Source organism: Phodopus roborovskii, unplaced genomic scaffold (assembly GCF_943737965.1).
Source record: "Phodopus roborovskii unplaced genomic scaffold, PHOROB, whole genome shotgun sequence".
Classification (NCBI taxonomy): domain Eukaryota; kingdom Metazoa; phylum Chordata; class Mammalia; order Rodentia; family Cricetidae; genus Phodopus; species Phodopus roborovskii.
The window spans coordinates 2,601,552-2,620,138 of NW_026126424.1; the positions used below are offsets into that span (position 1 = coordinate 2,601,552).

Genomic DNA, 18,587 nt, shown 5'->3' on the forward strand with positions numbered 1-18,587 from the left:
GCTTGTTTCTGGGAATTCCCATTCACAAAGGCCAATTATTTTATGGAGCGTTTCCTGATGATTAGAGTCAGATCATACAGTTTTTTTTGTTTTTTTTTTTTTTTTCCTTTTTATTGATGCTGTTTTGATTTATTGAGGCAGAGTATCATGTAGCCCATGTTGGTCTCATACACTCTGGAGAGTCAAGGCTGGCTTTGAACTCTTGCCTCCACCCGTCAGCTGCTGGAATTAGTCACATGTGTTCATAGCCACACTGGGCTTCGAGCACACAGCTCTGACAGGGTTTCTAAAGCAGTGTTTTATTTGCAGTGCCCCGGTGATGTCTGTCCCATATTATGATGAGGTTAATAATAGCAAGCGTTCTATTAAGGTGGCATCTGCCACATGGACGCTGTCAAGTCACTCTTTGCCCTGTTGAAGCTAATGAGTAATGTGGAGAGATTTTTTTTTTTTTGAGATGTACTGATTTTTGTTTTTTGATTCCGTGTGTACACATGTGCAGATGCATGGGTCTGTGCACAGAGCTTAGAAGAGTGCTCTGAATTTCTTGGAGCTGGAAATGCGGTCATGCATGGGATGTCTGGCGTGCTATGTTGGTGCTGAGATCTGAACTTGGCTCCTTACTGCTCAGCAAGTACTCTGGCTGCTGAGTCCTGAATACCATGCTCTTTATTCAGCCGTTACCTGGTGCTTTTGTGTTCATTGACATTTTCAAACTCTCAGGGTTCATATTGATGCTTTCAGATGGGCTCTGATGTCTTTCTTCCTTCCTGGAGGTCTAACACTGTTTGTGCATGGGGAGATAGAAAGAGAGAGTGAAGAACATTCCTTGAGTCTCGCTCATGCGCATTTCATGTGTGTCTGCTACTGTGGGTGAATCCTGCCAATCCTGGATGGATGCTAATAAAAAACCTGTTCTTAGTAATAACAAATGGGTCGGAGATGTGGCTGTCCAAGTTTTCTCAACCAGTAGCTGGTGAACTTGGAGTCTCCCTTTCCCTTTTCTGTATGTTTCCTGTAAGTTTATGGAAGCAAAACCTCCGTTACTACAGTTAACTTAAAATTGATCAATACTAGTAAATCTCAGTCTTTGTTGACCCCAGAGGACAACTTAAGCCCTCTCTTCAGGCGTTAGTGTTTTCATATTTTCTCAGCTTCAGGAATTCGGTGCTGTTTTTCTTTCCTGTTGAGCCAGGGTCTTGTCTCCTTGTAAGGTCCAGTTCATTGTTCATTTGGCTCCTTTCCATTGCTTCCTCAGACTATAACTCCTCCTCTTTCTCTCCTTTGGTTTTTTGCAAAACTTCATCAAAAGCTGGGACAGAGCCAGTGTAGACAGCGGGGGGGGGGGGGGGTATTTTTCTCCCCCACCTGGCCTCATCATTCTTAGGCTTCTGGTGTAATGAGACTGAAGAACCTAGAGCTACCTAAGGGTTACAGGGGGTTAATCCATCAAGACTGTTCATTTATCTAAAATTAGCTTTTACATCAAAATGGGCCAGGGGGAGCTTCCCTAATCTGACGTGTGACGTGCTACAAAAGCTACAACCTTTTCAGTACCAGTATGACCCAGGACAATTCTGTTTTCCTCATGATAGGTCATAGTTCATCCTAGGTGCACTAGAGATATGTTAAGATTATCTTTTTCAAAATATGAATGATCCTTTGTTTAGATTTGGTTTCAAAGATACCTCATCTTTTATATATTAAGTGTTCCAGAATCTGAAAGAGAAATTTTAAATCAAAACCTTTCTGGTTCCATGTATTTTAGATAAATGTTCAGTTTGTCCTTTTGTTCTAAAGAACAATACAGTGGCCTTCACAAATACTTAGGATGGAAAAACCACATTTATAACTATAGTACAACTTGAAAAGGCAATGATTGGGGATTTTAAATGATGCCTTACCTGAGGAGGAGATGCTTTTCTGCTGGCCAAAGGGAACAATCACACACGTGCAGAAAGGGAGTCAGACTCAAGTACACCGACTGGCCTTGAACACAAGGAGAAAGGGAGGTGTATTGGTTGGTAGGTGTTTGGTGTGACTACATTGGAATATAAGAGGGAGGGTGGTACCGAAGTCTTGAGAAATGAAGGTGTGAGCCAAGTATAAGCCAAGGTGTGAAGGGTTACAGTGTGAAGGTTATTTAGATGCTTATCCTCTAGGATTATAGTGAATTCGTGGAGATGTCTTTAAGCATGTTCAGTGTGTGTGCAAGTTTAGTACACTTCTGACTGGTGTTGGCTGGGATGGCATGAGTGCACTAGAGTGGATTAATTAAGCGTTAAGTTGTATCAGAGTTCAACGGTCTTAACTGTCCCCGACTATTAGTGGTGGTTCATTTGTGATTACAACTGTCTCTGCTTTGATACTGAGACAAGACTTGGACTTCTGAAAGCAAATGAGCGCACTTAAAATCTAAATAAGTTAGAACAACTGTTTTTATAAAAATAGTATTATATAGCACTATTAAGATGGGCACTTTTCAACTTTTATTGAAATTTTTTTCAGACACTGTGATTTTTAGGATAGTCTTTCTACCCCGTTTCTTCTTAGATCCTTCCCACTGTGCTCCCCACCCCACCCAGCTTCAAGTGCTCATTCTCTCTCTCAAAAAAGGAAACACAACAACAACAAAAATGAAAATCAGAACAAACTGAAAAAAGGCCAAAAAAAAAAAAAAAAATAGCACACAAGAAACTTGGCCTGTAGTATGGCTGATCCACGAAGTAGTGTATTGAAAAAGAAAATGGATCTTCCCTTTAGGAGATATCAGTTGTAAGTAGCTTTTAGAGGTGGGAGTTTGTGTTCACTTCAAAGTGAACACATTTTTAGGATGCTACAATTTTAACATTTGACTTGCCATGAAAGAGCCTCAGATTTGGGGTTAGATAGAAGTGTGGTCTGTAATAATTTGGTATGAATATCTTCTTTGGCTTTATTTTTCAAGCATAATTATTTGGGACTTTTTATTATTTTTTTTTTTAAAAGAATTCACTTAAATGTGTGTGCTTCTGTGGGGTGAATGTATGCCACAGCACATTTGTGGAGGTCAGAGGACAACTTGTAGGAGCCTCCCTGGGCACAATCAGGATAGAATGAAAGAGCCTATTGTACGAAGAGGTCAGGAAAGGGTGTTGACTCCCCTGGAATTAGAGATTCAGATAGTTGTGAGCCACCTTGTAGGTGCTGGGAGTAGAACTCAGGTCCTCTAGAAGAGCAAGCAGTGCGCTCCAGCCCCAGAGTTGTTAATTTTGTGTTTATCTGCACGTGTGCACTACATGTGTGCCTAGACCCATGGAGGCCAGAAGAGGGCGTTGGACCACTGGGAACTGGAGTTTTAAGTCACCGTATGGCGGTGATTCTCAACCTGTGGGTCTCTAATTCCACATACCAGATATACTGCATATCACATATTTATATTATGACTCATAGCAGCAGCAAAATTACAGTTAGGCAGTAACAACAAAAATAATTTTTTACAACATAAGGAGTTGTATCAAATAAAGGGTATTATTATTAAATGTATTATGGAAAGTGCATTAGGAAGGCTGAAAACCACGGGTGTAGCCGGACTGGCTTGGACTCAGTTTGCTCTGCCTCCTGAGTACTGGGAGGCACGAACCACCATGCCCAGCAAGAGTTACTATTTCTCAACGTTACATTTAAACCAGTTTCTGATCATAGACTATACCATAGATTGTTGTCGGGGTTTGTTCTCAGACAGGGGCCCACTATGTGGCTTTGACTGGCCTGGAACTCACTATGTGACCAGGTTGATCTTGAACTCATAGAGATCTACCTACTTTTGCCTTACCATTGTGTTTTATAGCAGTTTTATTGGGTATAGCTCATACCATAAAATTAACTTATTAATTTCTTTATTACCCATCACTATTCCAGAACATTCTTTTCACCTCGGAATGGAAACTGTTTCCTTTTAGCAGTCACTTTGCATTCTCTCCTTCTCAGCAACACGTAGGTCAGGCAAATGATGAGGGTTTTTGTGACTGATTTTCTCTGAGCATAGTAAGGCTCATCCATGTTGTCACTTACATCAGAACTTCATTCCTTTCCATTGCTCAGAAACCATTCCATTTTGTACATCACTTTATTTCCTTATCCCTGAGTTAGTGGACATTTGGATTGTTTCCATCTTTTGGCTATAACTAGGCTTGCTACCATGAACATTTGTCGGTAAGATTATGTGAAAGTTTATTGGTCATATAGTAACTGTATTTTTAGAAATTGCCATACTGTTTTCTAAAGTGTCTACACTATTGTACAATTCCATAAAGTTTCCAGTTTTTCTGCATCCTTACCAAAAAATGCCATTACTTGTCCCTTTGGTTTTTAGCTGTCTTGGTGGATGTGAAGGTGCTACTGTGTTGATTCCCTTTGCCCTAATAGGTGATGATGCTCAGCATCCTTTTGTGTGCTCTCTGCCTTTTATGTGCCCAGCATCATGGAAGGTTCTGTGTTCCCAAGAGTTGTGTGGTTGTAGTGAACACTTAGGCAGTGGTGGTGCATTTCATAGTACCTGCCCCACGCTGTGCCTCTGCACTCTCTTCTAGTACGCCTAGCTTTGGGGTGTACTAATGTAGGGTGAGCCCTGTACCCATTTAGCTGTGGCTCCTCCTTTTACTCTCCTCTCGGCCCACAATGACGTAAGTCTACCCGTACATTTGCATATCCTAGGGACTCACCGAAATAGAAGTGTACAGTATGTGTGCCCTTTTTTCTGGCCTTTTGTCTTTAGCATGTTTTCAAGATTTTTTCACATTGCAGCAATTAGGAGAACTCAATTCTTTTTTATTGAACTGTGGTCCATTATGCTAGATACAGTGCATTTGGTTTCACCATCATCTGCTGTTATTGGAGTTACTGTGTTTTTGTTTGTTTGCTTGTTTGTTACTTGTTTTGAGAAGAGGTCTTGTTATGTGGCCCAGGCTAGTTTCACACTTGATGATCCCTCTGCCTCAGCTTTCTGAGTGCTAGAATTGCAGGCATGTACTACCACACCTGCCTATACGTGTGTGCGTGCATGTACACACACACACACACACACACACACACACACAAATGCCAGCACTGTAATACTTTTGTTGTGTGTTGGTGATAGGCTCTCACTAGGTATCCCAAGCTTAAGCTCAATAATGAGCCTCCTAAATCCAGGTCTAATCCTCTAATGGTGTGTGCCCCTGTGCCCAATGCTGAGAGACTTTTGACCCTGTACATCAGTGAGCATTTTGTGTGAGTTGTATATGTAGACAAACAGGAAGAACCATTCCTTTTCATTCTTCATTAAGAGAAGTAGCATGTGTATGCATAGCTTTTTATTTAATCACCATACGATGGATGCTGTTAATAGATACAGTTAGTCTTCCAACAAGTCACACTTGGTGGCAAGTACCTTTACCTACTGAGCTATCTAACTAGCCATGTGCTTATTGGGGGTGCTGACTGAACCAAAGTTATATAGCAAGCAATTGACATACTCTGAACTTGAAGTCATTCTTTGCTGAGAATAAAACATTCCTATGCAAATAACTGTTGGTTTTGTCCTTAGCTAATATGATTGATTCTTAATAACCTTAAGAATTAGCTGAAGGATATTCAGTGAAGGATGGTTATACATGTCCATTCTTTTTACATCACAGTTAAAAACCAGCCTAAAATGTAATTCAAACTCTGTCAACTAGGTATCCAACAACAGAGGAATACATAAATAAAAATATACTTTTTATATACAATGGAGGTTTTTGTTTTCACCGTAAAAAGTGATTAAATTGTTTGCAGGGAAAATGAATGAAATTGGAGATAGTCATGTCAAATGAATTAAACAAGTCATAGAAAGACAAAATTTGTATGTTTCATTTCTGACTATACAGATGTGTAAAGGCATGCACCTATAAATTACATGAAAGTGAAAGTAAAATTGTCTGTGTGAACAAAGGGAACTAATGGGAGAGGACAGGTGTGGCAGGATGTGCTCAATATATAATATATAATATATTAATATATACTGGATAAAAGGGTAAAAGAAATACTTTTTTTTTTTTTTCAAAAAGAAAGGAAGAAAGAAAGAAAGACTAAAGTCCTGGTTATATCTCAGTTAAGAGCCAGGAATAGCCTCTGTACCAGAGAGTTTTGTCACTTCGGTCTCAAAAGAGGGGCCATATGCATTTTCTATACTGAGATTCCCAGTGAAGTCTTTGTTGAGTGAATGAATGAAAGAACTGTGTCTTATGTTCTATTCTCCCATGTGTCCTAGCACCACTCAGCTTTTCTTAATGTAACGGTTTGAATGGTCACAAACAGTAAGTTCTCGTTGATGTCTGTTCACTAGCATGGCTCCCATTTATGTTCCCTTATTCAATATGGTGGGTATTGTTGGATCTTTATTCTGCACATGAATAAATGGAGGCACAAAAATACTTTTATGTGGAAGAAACGCAAGCCATAAAGTCTTTGGTTTTTATATGTATGAGTGTTTTGTCTGCATGTGTGTGTATATATATATACCATATGTGTGCTCATAGAGGTCAGACGAGGACATCAGATCCTCTGGAACTGGAGTTATAGCTTGTTAGGAGCTGTCATGTGGGTGCTGGGAATCGAACTCAGATCCTCTGAGAGAAGGTCTCTTAACTGCTGAACCATCCATCTCTCGAGCTCCAGGGTCTTTTGTCATTTCATGAAACAGCTGTGTTGTGCTAATGGTCATTTTAATTATCTAAGACTTCCTAGTACTAATAGAGTGTATTTGCTACTTCAAGATTGCTAGATGTAATATTTCAGGTATGGTTGCATTAAAATATCTGCTAGCCCTAAATTTATATTTGCTTATTTTTAGAGTTTGATGTTTGTTCTTAAAGTTAATGTATATCTAACCAAATTTTCCACCCTTCAGCTGCATATTCTCCCCACTATTATTTGTTATTCTTTTAAAAATAACTTTTTTTTACATTTGATAGTGGGCATGTTCCTGCCATGGCCAGTATATGGAGGTCAGGGTACAGCTTTCCAGAATTTGTTTTCTCGTTTTGGGGGTCCAGTTCAGGTGGTCAGTTGTTCAGTCTATTATGGCAAGTGTCTTTACCTGCCGAGCCATTTGGATTGTGTGTGTGTGTGGTGTGTGTGTGGTGTGTGTGTCTGTCTATGTGTGTGTTTTCAAATGGCAGCCATTTTAGTTTTTGACAAGAATTGGGAATTTTCCTGGTTCAGCGAAGCCATCTGACTGGCATGCCAGCAGTGGCCCTGAGGTGACTGTCAGTGACTCAGTAGGCATCACTTCTCCTTGCAGGTGTTGACAGCTCCTCCACCACAAGCAGTGCTTCGCCCGTGCCCAGCAGCTATGATGCCCTGGAAGGAGGCAGCTACCCAGGTACCTCCTGCCACTCTGTGCACTGTTCATTTACGTTACTGCAGAGTGACTGCAATTACATATCAAAAGCAGGCTGCATTTTAACACAAAGTGGGATATTTTCCTGCATTGTTCAGCATGAATACTGTCATATGACAATTGGGCATGTTGTTTTGGTGGCCTGAAGAAATTTGTTGTTGTTTTTGTTTTTTGTTGTTGTTGTTGTTGTTGTTGTTGTTGTTGTTGGGGGGGTTGAAAATGGTATTCTTTGCCTTGTTTTAAAATCTAAGCCTTAAATTGTTCTATTTTTGTTGGTATGTATAGGTCCTTGAATCCCTCCTAACTAGCTCTGAGTGTAATGTATGATGCCTTACTTCATCCTCCACTTGTCAAAAGCCACTTGGGAGTGGGTTTTAGGTGCATCGCTTTTTATGTATAAAAGCGTTGCCTATGTGTGTTCTTAGTCACAAGAGGGGGTGCACTTCCTGGTGCTGTAGTTACAGACAGTTGTGAGCCTTTGGAATTGAACCCATGTCCTCTGTAAGAGTAAGTGCTCTAAACTGCTGGGCCATCTTCTAGCTGCTAGAGGCATCATTTTTAATTATATCTGGAAATAACTTTATTCCATGAGGAGAATAGAGAAATAGTGGATGGTATTAACAGAAAATAAATGAAAATAAATGACAGTAACTTAGCACTGTCATCTTCCTTGTGTCCCTGTGCCTGTCACTGACACACTCCTTCCCCTCATGACATCAGCTTTCAGAAGGACAGAACAAATAACTTTGTCCTCTTGGTTTCCTTGTCACTTTGATAATATCGCTTTCACTAGGATGAAATTTAGCTGAAGCTCTCTGTACCTAAGAAAGTACTCACTGTCATTATCCCACGAGTCAGTAGAAAACTTTAATCCTCTCCGCTTAGTGCTCAGTTCCCCTGACTTTTTAAACAGAGTTTGAATAACAGTCCTGTGTGTGTGTGTGTGAGCGTGTGTTGCCATTAGGAACTGTTTCAGTCACAATTGTTATTACCAAGAAGTATCCAAGAGTTGCTTCTTGTATTGAAGGTGACTCCTGCAGCTTGGTGTCCTTTCACAAGCTCCAAACTAGCCTGAAGTAAGAGGTTCCTTGAAACTGTTAAACAGAGGAAACCCTGTCTCAACCAACAAAACAACAAAAAGTTCCTTGAAGTACAGTTAAAAGACATTGGTTTGGTTTATCTGTCTGTATTCATTCAACCAACACATTTTAATCATGTAGTAAACTATGCTTTGACTGTACGTCTGTGACCGTGGGTAGGTTTGTAGCTGTTTATTTCTGCAGTCAAATTAAGAACTATGCAAACACCTGTAGCAATAGTAATAAATGAATTGAAGGTTGCCTACTGTGTGTCTGACACTAGGAAAGGACTTAAAACTTAGAAACATAGGAAATGTTATTTTTTTCCAAGGGAGAAATTTAGTTAGGCCTCTATGCTTACAGTTCCAGTGTTCTAGCTTACGTCCACCCTGTTGCCATTTAAGAGATCCCTTATACCTCAACAAGGAGCAACAAGCAGAAATGTAAGGATATGGCTATACTGAAGCTCCGGCTCTCATGAGAGGTCTAGGAGTTTGTGAGAAAGCCCATGAGTGTGCATGTGTGCATGCATGTATGTGTGCGTGCATGTGTGCGTGGTGAGACAGGGTAGTAGCAAAGTAACTATAGGCATCTTCCAGATTGAAACACATGGAATTCTTCAAGAAACTTTTGAACAATGAATTTTTATCTTAATGTACTTTTCAGAACGTATTTTTGCAAACTCATACTGGTAAAGAATACCATTTTTGATATGAAAAGATCAGCTAATTGTAATTTACAGAGGTGATTTTAAAATAAGACCAAGTCAGTATACCAAAATCTTAAATTGGTTGCATGGTAATTTTTAGTTAGTTAGTATGTGCTGCCAAATATTCCATTTTTTCTAGTTTTCTGCAATTTTTGAAAATTTTAAGTTTGAATAAAAATAAAGAGCATCTAGTCACTAAATTTTCTTAGGCACTTAGTGATGCCAGATGTTGGTCTGGAAGTTTTAGATACATTTTCCACATTGTACTCACAATTTATCTGTGCATATAATGCAGATGTCTAGAGGATTGTAGGAATATGTCACCCCTCTCATGGGCATTTTACATTAAGGGTCAGATGAGGGGCATGTAGAAAAAAGAGTAACTTATACTCTTCATTGCGGTGCTTTGTTTTCTACTCCTTAGCCCCAGTTCTGCTGAGAGAATTAAAAAACAAAAATATACATGGCTGTGCTAGCTGTGTGTGGTATTATTAGAAGTACCAGCTGAAGAATTTGTTGTTGGAATTATCCTTAGGACAAGGCAATACAGAAAATAAGATTACCAGAATATTGATAGTTACTGAAGTTGAACTATTTGCACATGGTTCAGTGATCTACTCTTTCCAGTTGGTATATATTTTGCTTTTGTCACAGTAAAATGTTTTAAAAAGAAAAAAAAAAATGCCAAGGGTCATTGCTTACCATCCTGATTTGGGGTGTGAGCACCTTGTTGTTTTCTTTGCTAGATATGCATTCCTCTTCAGCAAGCAGCCCTGCTCCTGACCGTGCCCTGGAACCTAACCCCACCGTCGCCCAGGCTCGATCTGCAGCTCCTACTCCCACAGCTCCTCACCCCACAAAGGTAGCAAAGCCATTTGGCTATGGCTATCCGACTCTTCAGCCTGCTTATCAGAATGCAGCACCACCTCCAAGCTCCGGTGGACATCCCAGTGGCCCAGGGTACCCTGGATACCCTCAGGTGTGTTTTCAGTCATGCTTGATAAGTTGGTGAAGTTGTAAAATAGCAATTGGGGAACATCTGTGATATTCCGAGCTCTGAAGAGGTGGAGTCTAGATGAAAAGATTAGCCAAAGGTTGGATTTTTTAAAAAAATTGTATCTTTAAGGGTTTTTTTTACAGTTTTTATACAGGTATTTTTAATAATCAGGAAATTAATTGGTAATTTAAAATTTATGTTTACATGTGCATCTGTATGTCTTCCATGTATGTGTGGATGGCCACAGAGGCCAGAAGAGGCTGTTGGGTCCCTTGAAGCTAGAGTTATAGGCAGCTGTGAGCTTTCCAGCATGGATGGATACTGGGAAATGAACTTGGGTCCTTTGGAAGAGCCAGTGCTCTTAATCATTCAGCCACTTCTGTAGCCCCTAGTGTAAATTTTTTAAAAATTTTATACTACTAAGCTGGCATTTACCTCAGAAAATAAGAGAATGTAATTTAGTATTTATTTAAGACTATGTTCTTTACTTGAAGAACTCTGATACAAAAATAATCCAGTGAGAATCTTCATGAACAGAAGCGCTTTCTAGTTGGTGAGCTCAGTTGCTGTAGTAGTTATTTTTCTGTTGTGATAAAATACTGTGACCCAAAGTGACTTATGGAAGAAAGAGTTTATTTTGGCATATGTTCCCAGAGAGGGGGTCATAGTGAGGAAGACATGCCATGAGGTGGCCAGAGCAGAAAGCTGGCTGATCACATCCCATGACATGGGACATAGGAAACTGGGAGTGGTGTGATATATTCTCAAAACAGCTCCCAATGACATACTTCTGCAGCAAGTCTCCATGGCCTAAAAGGTCCATAAATCCCTCCTCCTCCAAATAATGCCACCAACCCAATGGACACGAGTTATTCAGATGCCTGAGTCTACAGTGGAATCTTTCATTCAGACCATCATTGTAGTAGTGGTCAAGTTCATCTGACAACTTTCTGGAGCTGTCTCTAAGAACCTTCCAGTTTAGTTGTATTTACATTGCTAAATAGTTCTTGTTTTATTTGTTGAGAAGAAAACAAAACATAGTGAAATGACAAAAGCATTTCCTCTTATGCTTAGCTTAGAAAGAAAACCTGGGGGTTGGGGAGATGAATCAGTAGTGACCCTTGCCACACAAGCATGAGGTCTGGTATTTGGATTCCCAGAACCCATGTAAATGCTGAGTGGGAATGGCAGCCCACTGCATTGGGCATCCCCAGAGCAAGCTGGGTTTGACCGAAAAACCTTGCCTCAGTGAATAAGGTAGAAGAGGGATTGAAGATTCTCCCCATCATCAACTTCAGGTCTACAAATGCATGCACACACACTTATATGTGAAAAAGTTGAAAAAGAAAGCAGGAAATTGTGTCTGGTATTTAGTCTTAGAATTAAGGTGCAAAAGGAAAAGAGGAAGAAAACTAGAAGGAGCTTTGGGGAAATCTGTTTCGCTACTGAGCTCTTCACCCCTGGTTTGTTATATATTCCTTATAGGTACATTGATCCACACACAATCATGTTTCAGTCTTGACCAGCTTGTGCTTTGTGTGAATTCCTATGTAGAGTTAATATGTAACTTACTTCTGTACTTGAGAAGAAGTTCTGAGATCATCTTGATTCTTGGAAGTAGCAGGCAAAAAGCAAATGGCCCCATGGCCTGGTTTTGTAACTCATTATTAGAACACAGCCGTGGTCTCTTGTGCTGCATTCCAGTGCCAACGCTGAGTAGTTGCTGCCAGAGTTTAAAGTCTGATCTCAGAGCCACTGCTGAAAACATGATTATTCCTGGTGTGGGAGAATAGGACTTTGTTCATTTTGGCTTTGATTTTTAAAATAGACTTCTGACATCGAACTCATTGTGTAGTCAAGGATGACCTTGAACTCTTGGTTCATCGTTCACCTCCCAAGTTGCTGGAATTTAACATTTTGTTAATGTATGTGCATGTATGGAGGTCAGAGGACAACTTCATGGAGCTGGTTCTTGCCCTCCACCTCTCCATGGGCCCTAGGAATTGAATTCAAGTCACTAGACTTGCATGGCTAGTGCCTTTACCTGCTGAGCCATCTTGCTGGCCCTGGAATCCATTTATGGTAGCTGTAAGGAGCTAGCTTCTGTGGTACAGCATAAACCCTTGTAAATGTTGCATGTGGTGTGATCCAGTGGATCCCACCTGAAATCTGAAGGCTTTCTTTGTAGTGACTGTGATGGCCTTCGTTGAGTGGTCAGAAAGGCCCCGGGTCCTCAACCCCAGAAGAGCACATCTAAGGTCTTCTGTCCTTCAGGGCCCAGGTGCTAGGACATGATCACTGGATTCATCACTCATTTCCTCCCTTTACTGCAGAGAACTTTGAAGAAAAGCCTTCCTTGTGTATACATAATCTGACTCACAACCAACAAAAAGGATAATAATTTCTAAGTGCTATTAAAATTCAGCAAATATACAGAATTCCCCAGTTGTTTTATATTTGATTGTACAAATTATTAGTGAAACAACAACTTAACTTTTATATTTGTTTATGAGTTATATTATCATTTTAATTTGAAACAAACCTTACCATGCCTTTGACCTGATGGGAAAACTGAGCCAGCTGTCCTGTGGAATGTTCTCCATTGCTTATATTTTCTTGTGGTGTCTTCTTCCTTGTTCCTCGACTCCATTTCTGTGTCCCATGATTTAAATCTAACAGCTTGATTATATTCAGGTTCATTATTTGATATAGTTATTTACCTAGCATGATTCTGACATCCCAGTTACCTAAATCTAGTCTCCATCTCACTTGTGGTGGTGTGAAGATTGACTAATGGTTTGACTGGTAACCTCCTGGTCATTTGGAAGTTCCTCATTAAGTTTTTACCTAGTGGGATTTAGCATTTGACGATACCTGTGTATCTTCTACTCCAGATGTCTACTGGAGCATATAGACTGTATGTAGGCAAAAGGTGTATCTTTTTCTTTTTTTTTTTTTTTTTTTTGTCCTTTGTTAAAAAGCCTGTGGTTAGAGTGGTATGTACAGCCTAGTCTATATTATAAATAGCAACCAAAGAACTAAATGGGAAACTAATTTAAAATGTTGACTACAGATGAAGAGTAAAGTGAGATATCCCTGGATATAACTTTTGTAAATTTTTCATATCAAAATAATACAATTTTTGGTTCATAGTTTGTAAGGAGTACAGGTTTTTCCTCCCGCTGCCTGGTCTTGTCCCGCCGCCGCGCCAGCCCCAAATAATACACAGAGACGCTGTATTTGATACAATGCTATTGGCCTGGTTACTTGTTTTTTATCGGCTAGCTCTGTCTTAAGTATTACCCCATTTTTGCTGATCTATGTATCTCTCTTACCGGGGAGCCGGCCGGCATACTGCTTTCTCCCCACTCTCCATCTTGACTCCTCCTTCCTACTTCCTCTTTCCTCCTTGTCTCCTAGCCCCTCCTTTCCTATTGGCCAACAGTGCTTTACTCATTAACCAGTATGAGAAACATATACATCAATAGTTGAATGAATTTATCGCTTGTTGCTTAAGATAGAGTACAGACTATACTTAAAATATTTAAATAATGTCAAAATAGCATCAACTTTTTATTCTAAGTGTACAATTATTAAATGTAAGGTTTGTGTCATTGATGCGTGAGAGACAGCTCAGTGATTAAAAGCACTGGCTGTTTCTTTGGGGGACCTGGGTTCAATTCTCAGCAGTTACTGTGACAAAAACTCCAGATCCAGGGGGTCTGATGCTTCTAGCCTCCAAGGGCACCAGGCACACAAGTGGTGTACTTTCAAACAAGACTCCATTCACAAAAAAAAATTTCAATTTACAAATATGATGAGAAAATACAGAAAAAGCTGTTTCTCAATGACTCACATATTAAAATAAAAGATCTGTCTTGTCATAATTTTTGTCCTTCAATATGTACCCCAAGAGGCAGTAAGATTTGTTAAAATAATGTTTTTCATGATAGTAGAACTTATTTCTTAAACTTTAAGGATTCTTTCTATCTCCTTGGCTGAATATTTTTGTGGATTTGTAAATACAGTATTTTATATTTTGCGGGAAAGTCCATAAAGAGCTGACCATGCAAATGACCTTAAAACAAAAGAAGTATAAATGTAGATATTGTTTTTCATAAGTTTGGTTTACTTAAATCAAAGATTGAATAGTTCTAAATTATGACCATAACGCATTAAATTATTTTGAGTTAATAGAAAGCTGTGATGTGTGTGGTGGTGCATGCCTTTAGTCCCAGCACTTGGGAGGCAGCGGCAGGCGGATCTCTCTGAGTTGGAGGCCAGCCTGGTCTACAGGGGGAGTCCCAGGACAGCCAGGACTGTGTAGTAATACCCTGTCTTGAAACAAGCAAAACAGAAGAAAAAAGAAAAAGCTATGACCTCATATTAATACTGCAAGTGTAACGAGGGAGAGGAAAGTAATCGTAGCAGAACTCTAGACACATACTCATTCTAAGGCATTGGTTCACCCTGAAACTTGGTAGTTAATGGAACTTGAACAAGCTTCAGCATTTATCATCTCTGCCCAATGTAAACAGTAGTTTTCCATGTTGACCAGTTTGATATTATGAATAAAATTGGTTTGGCTTTGAAGTGCTTAATTGTGCTTTAAATTGACTGCTTTGTTAAGATAAGACAGCGAAGCCGGATGTAAATTTCTTTGCCATCTTGAGTTTCCTTTGTATTAAAATCTAGTATTTAGAAACTTTTCTTAATATTTGTTGTATAATTGTCCTTTTGCTTTGAATTTCTCTCTCAGCATTACCCGGGTGTGAACCAGCTGTCCTCGGGTCTAGGAGGACTAAGTCTACAGAGTTCTCCACAGCCAGAAAGCCTCAGACCTGTGAACCTCACCCAGGAGAAGAATATCTTACCTCCGACTCCGATTTGGGCTCCTGTACCTAACCTGAGTGCAGAGCTCAGCAAGCTAAACTGTAGCCCAGAGTAGGTACTCTTTATGTGTTTCTCCAGTCTGCAGACTTGGATGAAAACAGTGCATGACTTCCAGAAATAGACAGTGTGGTGTCCATCCCTTGGTATTGTTCAGATGGGCTTTTCTGTTTGGGTTTGGATAGAAGTAGATGGAAGCTTCCCTCAGTTTGATTGTGTGTGTGGCACGCTGTATTTGTGTTGAGGTCATCGTGGTTTATGCCAGAAGAAGACATCAGGTGTCCTGCTGTCACTCTGCTTAACTCCTTTGAGACAGGCACTCGCTGAATCTAGAGCCAAGCTGGCAGTCAGCACACACCAGCAATCCTCCTGCCTCTGCTCCCTACAGCAGGCACACATGGTCACTCCTGCTCTTTCACGTGATGACTGAAGATTTGAACTTAGCTCCTCATGCTTGCACAGCAAGCACTCTTATTGCTGAGCCATCTCCCCAGAACCCCTGACAGTCTTTGAGGAAGGTAGTCTTTGAAAATTTCTTTCTTACAAAGCAGTGCTAAGACATAAAAACACCTAGCTACTACCTGTCCCTATTCCAAGCTATCCTTGGGTTGATTATTGCATTAACGAATGACTACACATTTTCTAGGATTGAATGTAATGTGTGCATGTGTGTGAGAGCTTGACTGGCTTCAGTAGTGTATGCCTGTGGTGCAAACTCTTGGGTTGTTGAGTCAGGATGACTTCCACGTAAAGGTCTTTCTGGACTACTTAACATCCAGATAAAGAATTCTTGTAGTTAGGGGAATGTGTGTACGCCTTTCGTTTAGGTGTGGTTTTCGAAAGTGAAAAAGAGTAATTAGTACTGGCTTTAGATTTGTACTGACCCCGGCCTTTTACTGTGGTTCTAATTGTCAGTGTTGCCATCAGTTAAGGAATTCAGGTTGAGTATTCTTTCTCTAAGATACTTCAAGCTGCCAAACCAGTGCCTCTGGCTTTTGGGATGTTTTCATCCACTTTTTGGCTGGGCTTCCTTGATTGGAAAGTCTGGAATACTCCAGCATCTGGAACCTTCTGAGTATTTGAAACGTTTCAGGTGGACCCTTTCCAGTCTCATGCTTTCAGGGTACACGCTGGAGCCTGTGCTAACAGCACCTACACACAGGCAAAACAAGTCCCCCCAAGCTCTGTGCAATCAGAGACCTCACTTTCTATTAAGAAAGATGTTAGTGAGGGTAAATGCACTGCACTCCTGGGAAACGTCCCAAGATTCTGTGCTGCAAGGAGCTCCCGGGAGGAACAAGCAGAGTATGTGTGTTCAGGGAATTCACCAAGCCTGCTGGAGCAGCTCTACCATCCAGACTGCCCAGCTCAGCGGGAATGTGCCTTAGGGCTCGCGTAGAAGCCACCCCTCACATGTGGGCCTAGGGCTGAGGCTGTGCTGTGACTGGGTGAGTCTTGTGAGTTCAGGGTGAAAGGTCAAGTGAGCAGGAACAAGGCATTTGGGAGCATCAGCGTTTTCTGTGACTCCTGTCTGTGCTGTACAGTACACTCATTGATTGTTTAGAATGTGTTGTGCTTTTCAACTGTGAAAGTCTGGGGTCCTTGATTTAGGTCTTTTGACATCTGTCCCATGCAGGGCTGGTTGAGTGTTCTCCTTCCTGATAATAGCTGTGGTCACCTGCCCAAGCGCTCCTCACTCAGCTCTTCCTGGGTGCAGATGCCCTGACAGCTAACATACTGCATGTTTGTGTCTTTTCAGTTCATTCCGCTGTACCTTGACAAGTATCCCACAGACGCAGGCTTTACTGAATAAAGCTAAACTTCCCTTAGGATTGTTGTTACATCCCTTCAGAGACCTGACGGTAAAGTACACTTTAAATACTTAGGTTCTGGTATATGTACACCGCATCCAGATTGTTTTCTAAGAATGTTTGTCTTCTTTTATTAGAGTTGGAAATAGTCATTTCTGGGCTGGTGATTGATCCCCAGGACCCACGTGGTGGAAGGAAAGAGCCTACTCCAAGTTGCCCTCTGACCTCCACATTCAGGCTATGGCATGCACACCCCCACACATTCCCATACATCATGGCACATGGAAAATAAAAATAAATAACACGCAATACATTTTAAAAATTAAAAATCCTGTAAGATTCATGACAACACGCAACTCCTGAACACCTGCTCTGCACTAGGCACTGGTGTGCGGTGGCCACAGCCTGGGTCTCCTTCCAGTGGGACAGATGTGAACCACAGCTGTGTACCCCCTGATGATGTAATCAGTCCAGAGCACAATGGGACAGGTACACTTAGCAGAGGTGTTCAGTAAACAAGTCTGGGAACTTCAGTAGTAGTCTGCAAGTTGCAGCCACTGTGGGTGATGCATAAACTTTAAGAGTCTTTTATTAAGCAGTTATGTCCAGGTAAGAGAGGGAAGTTATCTGACGGAAGTTAAATAGCCTTGTGGCAGCGGGTGTGAGGGAGTCTAGGAAAGGCAGCTCTGCTGAGTTTGAAAGCAGGTTGTTCAAGTCCCTCCATGTACTTGAGTTAACAGCCACCTTGCTAGAGTCTTTACATCTTTTTGACATTTTGTGTAGGTAATGTTAACAGTAGCTAACATTAGCCTAGTTGGCCAAGAAAATAAAATTAAAAATTTCAAGTTTAGAAAAAAAATTTAGCCAGAGACATTTATCATTTATTCTTAAGCTGCATTTCTCGGTCTTTTTTTTTTTTTTTTTTTTTTTTTTTTTTTTTTTGAGGGATGCTTACTTGCCTGCTAGGATGGATGGAAAATATCAATATCAGTGAATAGAAAATAAAGTAATTGTAATGTATAACCAGCCCTGTGAATTTATTCATTCAATAAATGCTATGTAATTTAAATACCATTACAACCCTTATCATTAAACCAAGACAGTTAATTTCTTCTCTGCATAGCTGAGAGTTTTTCTTGGGTTTTTGTTTGTTTTTTGTTTTGTTATGTTATGTTTTATTTTGTTTTTTCAACACAGGGTCTCACTATGTAGACCAGGCTGGCCTCGAACTCACAGAGATCCATCTTACTCTGCTTTTTGAGTGTGGGCATTAAAGGTGTGTGCTGAGAGTTTTTCTTTATGTATGGATTCTAGATATAATATCTTCTAGAAGTATGTATACTAAGTATTAATAGTTATGCCCTCTGCATTCTACAATTATGAGTAAATTTCATTTTCTTATTTTTAGTTTATTTTTCATTTTCTCTCCTCACAAGTGATAGGCAACTATTACTGTGATAAGATAGTAATACAGAACTTTAAATATGAAAAGTTTGTGTTGATTTTTTTAATCCCAAATGAAGCATATAAAATGGTAATGAATGAATTGAGGGGCATAGAATACTTTGTGATATTTTAATGTGTTGGGTGTTTTCTAACTATAAAGTTCTCTTGCAAACTAAGCATAGGGTGAGTTTTCTGTGGCACTGGCTCCTGTTCTCATCTGAGGGATGGCTGTCAGCCATGCAGCAGCCTCCCC

The 18,587-nt window shown here is 40.3% G+C and overlaps 1 protein-coding gene across 4 annotated transcripts in view; it reads left to right on the top strand.

The window, feature by feature from the left end:
- The window catches only part of Sec24b (SEC24 homolog B, COPII coat complex component), a 74,492-nt gene that overhangs the window by 36,342 nt on the left and 19,563 nt on the right, over window positions 1-18,587 (top strand). For all 4 annotated transcript variants that reach the window (XM_051185507.1, XM_051185508.1, XM_051185509.1 and 1 more), the window contains 4 exons: window positions 7,304-7,384; window positions 9,937-10,169; window positions 14,947-15,131; window positions 16,837-16,939. In XM_051185507.1, the coding sequence (XP_051041464.1) occupies window positions 7,304-7,384; window positions 9,937-10,169; window positions 14,947-15,131; window positions 16,837-16,939 (602 nt within the window). The remainder of the gene's footprint in view (window positions 1-7,303; window positions 7,385-9,936; window positions 10,170-14,946; window positions 15,132-16,836; window positions 16,940-18,587) is intronic.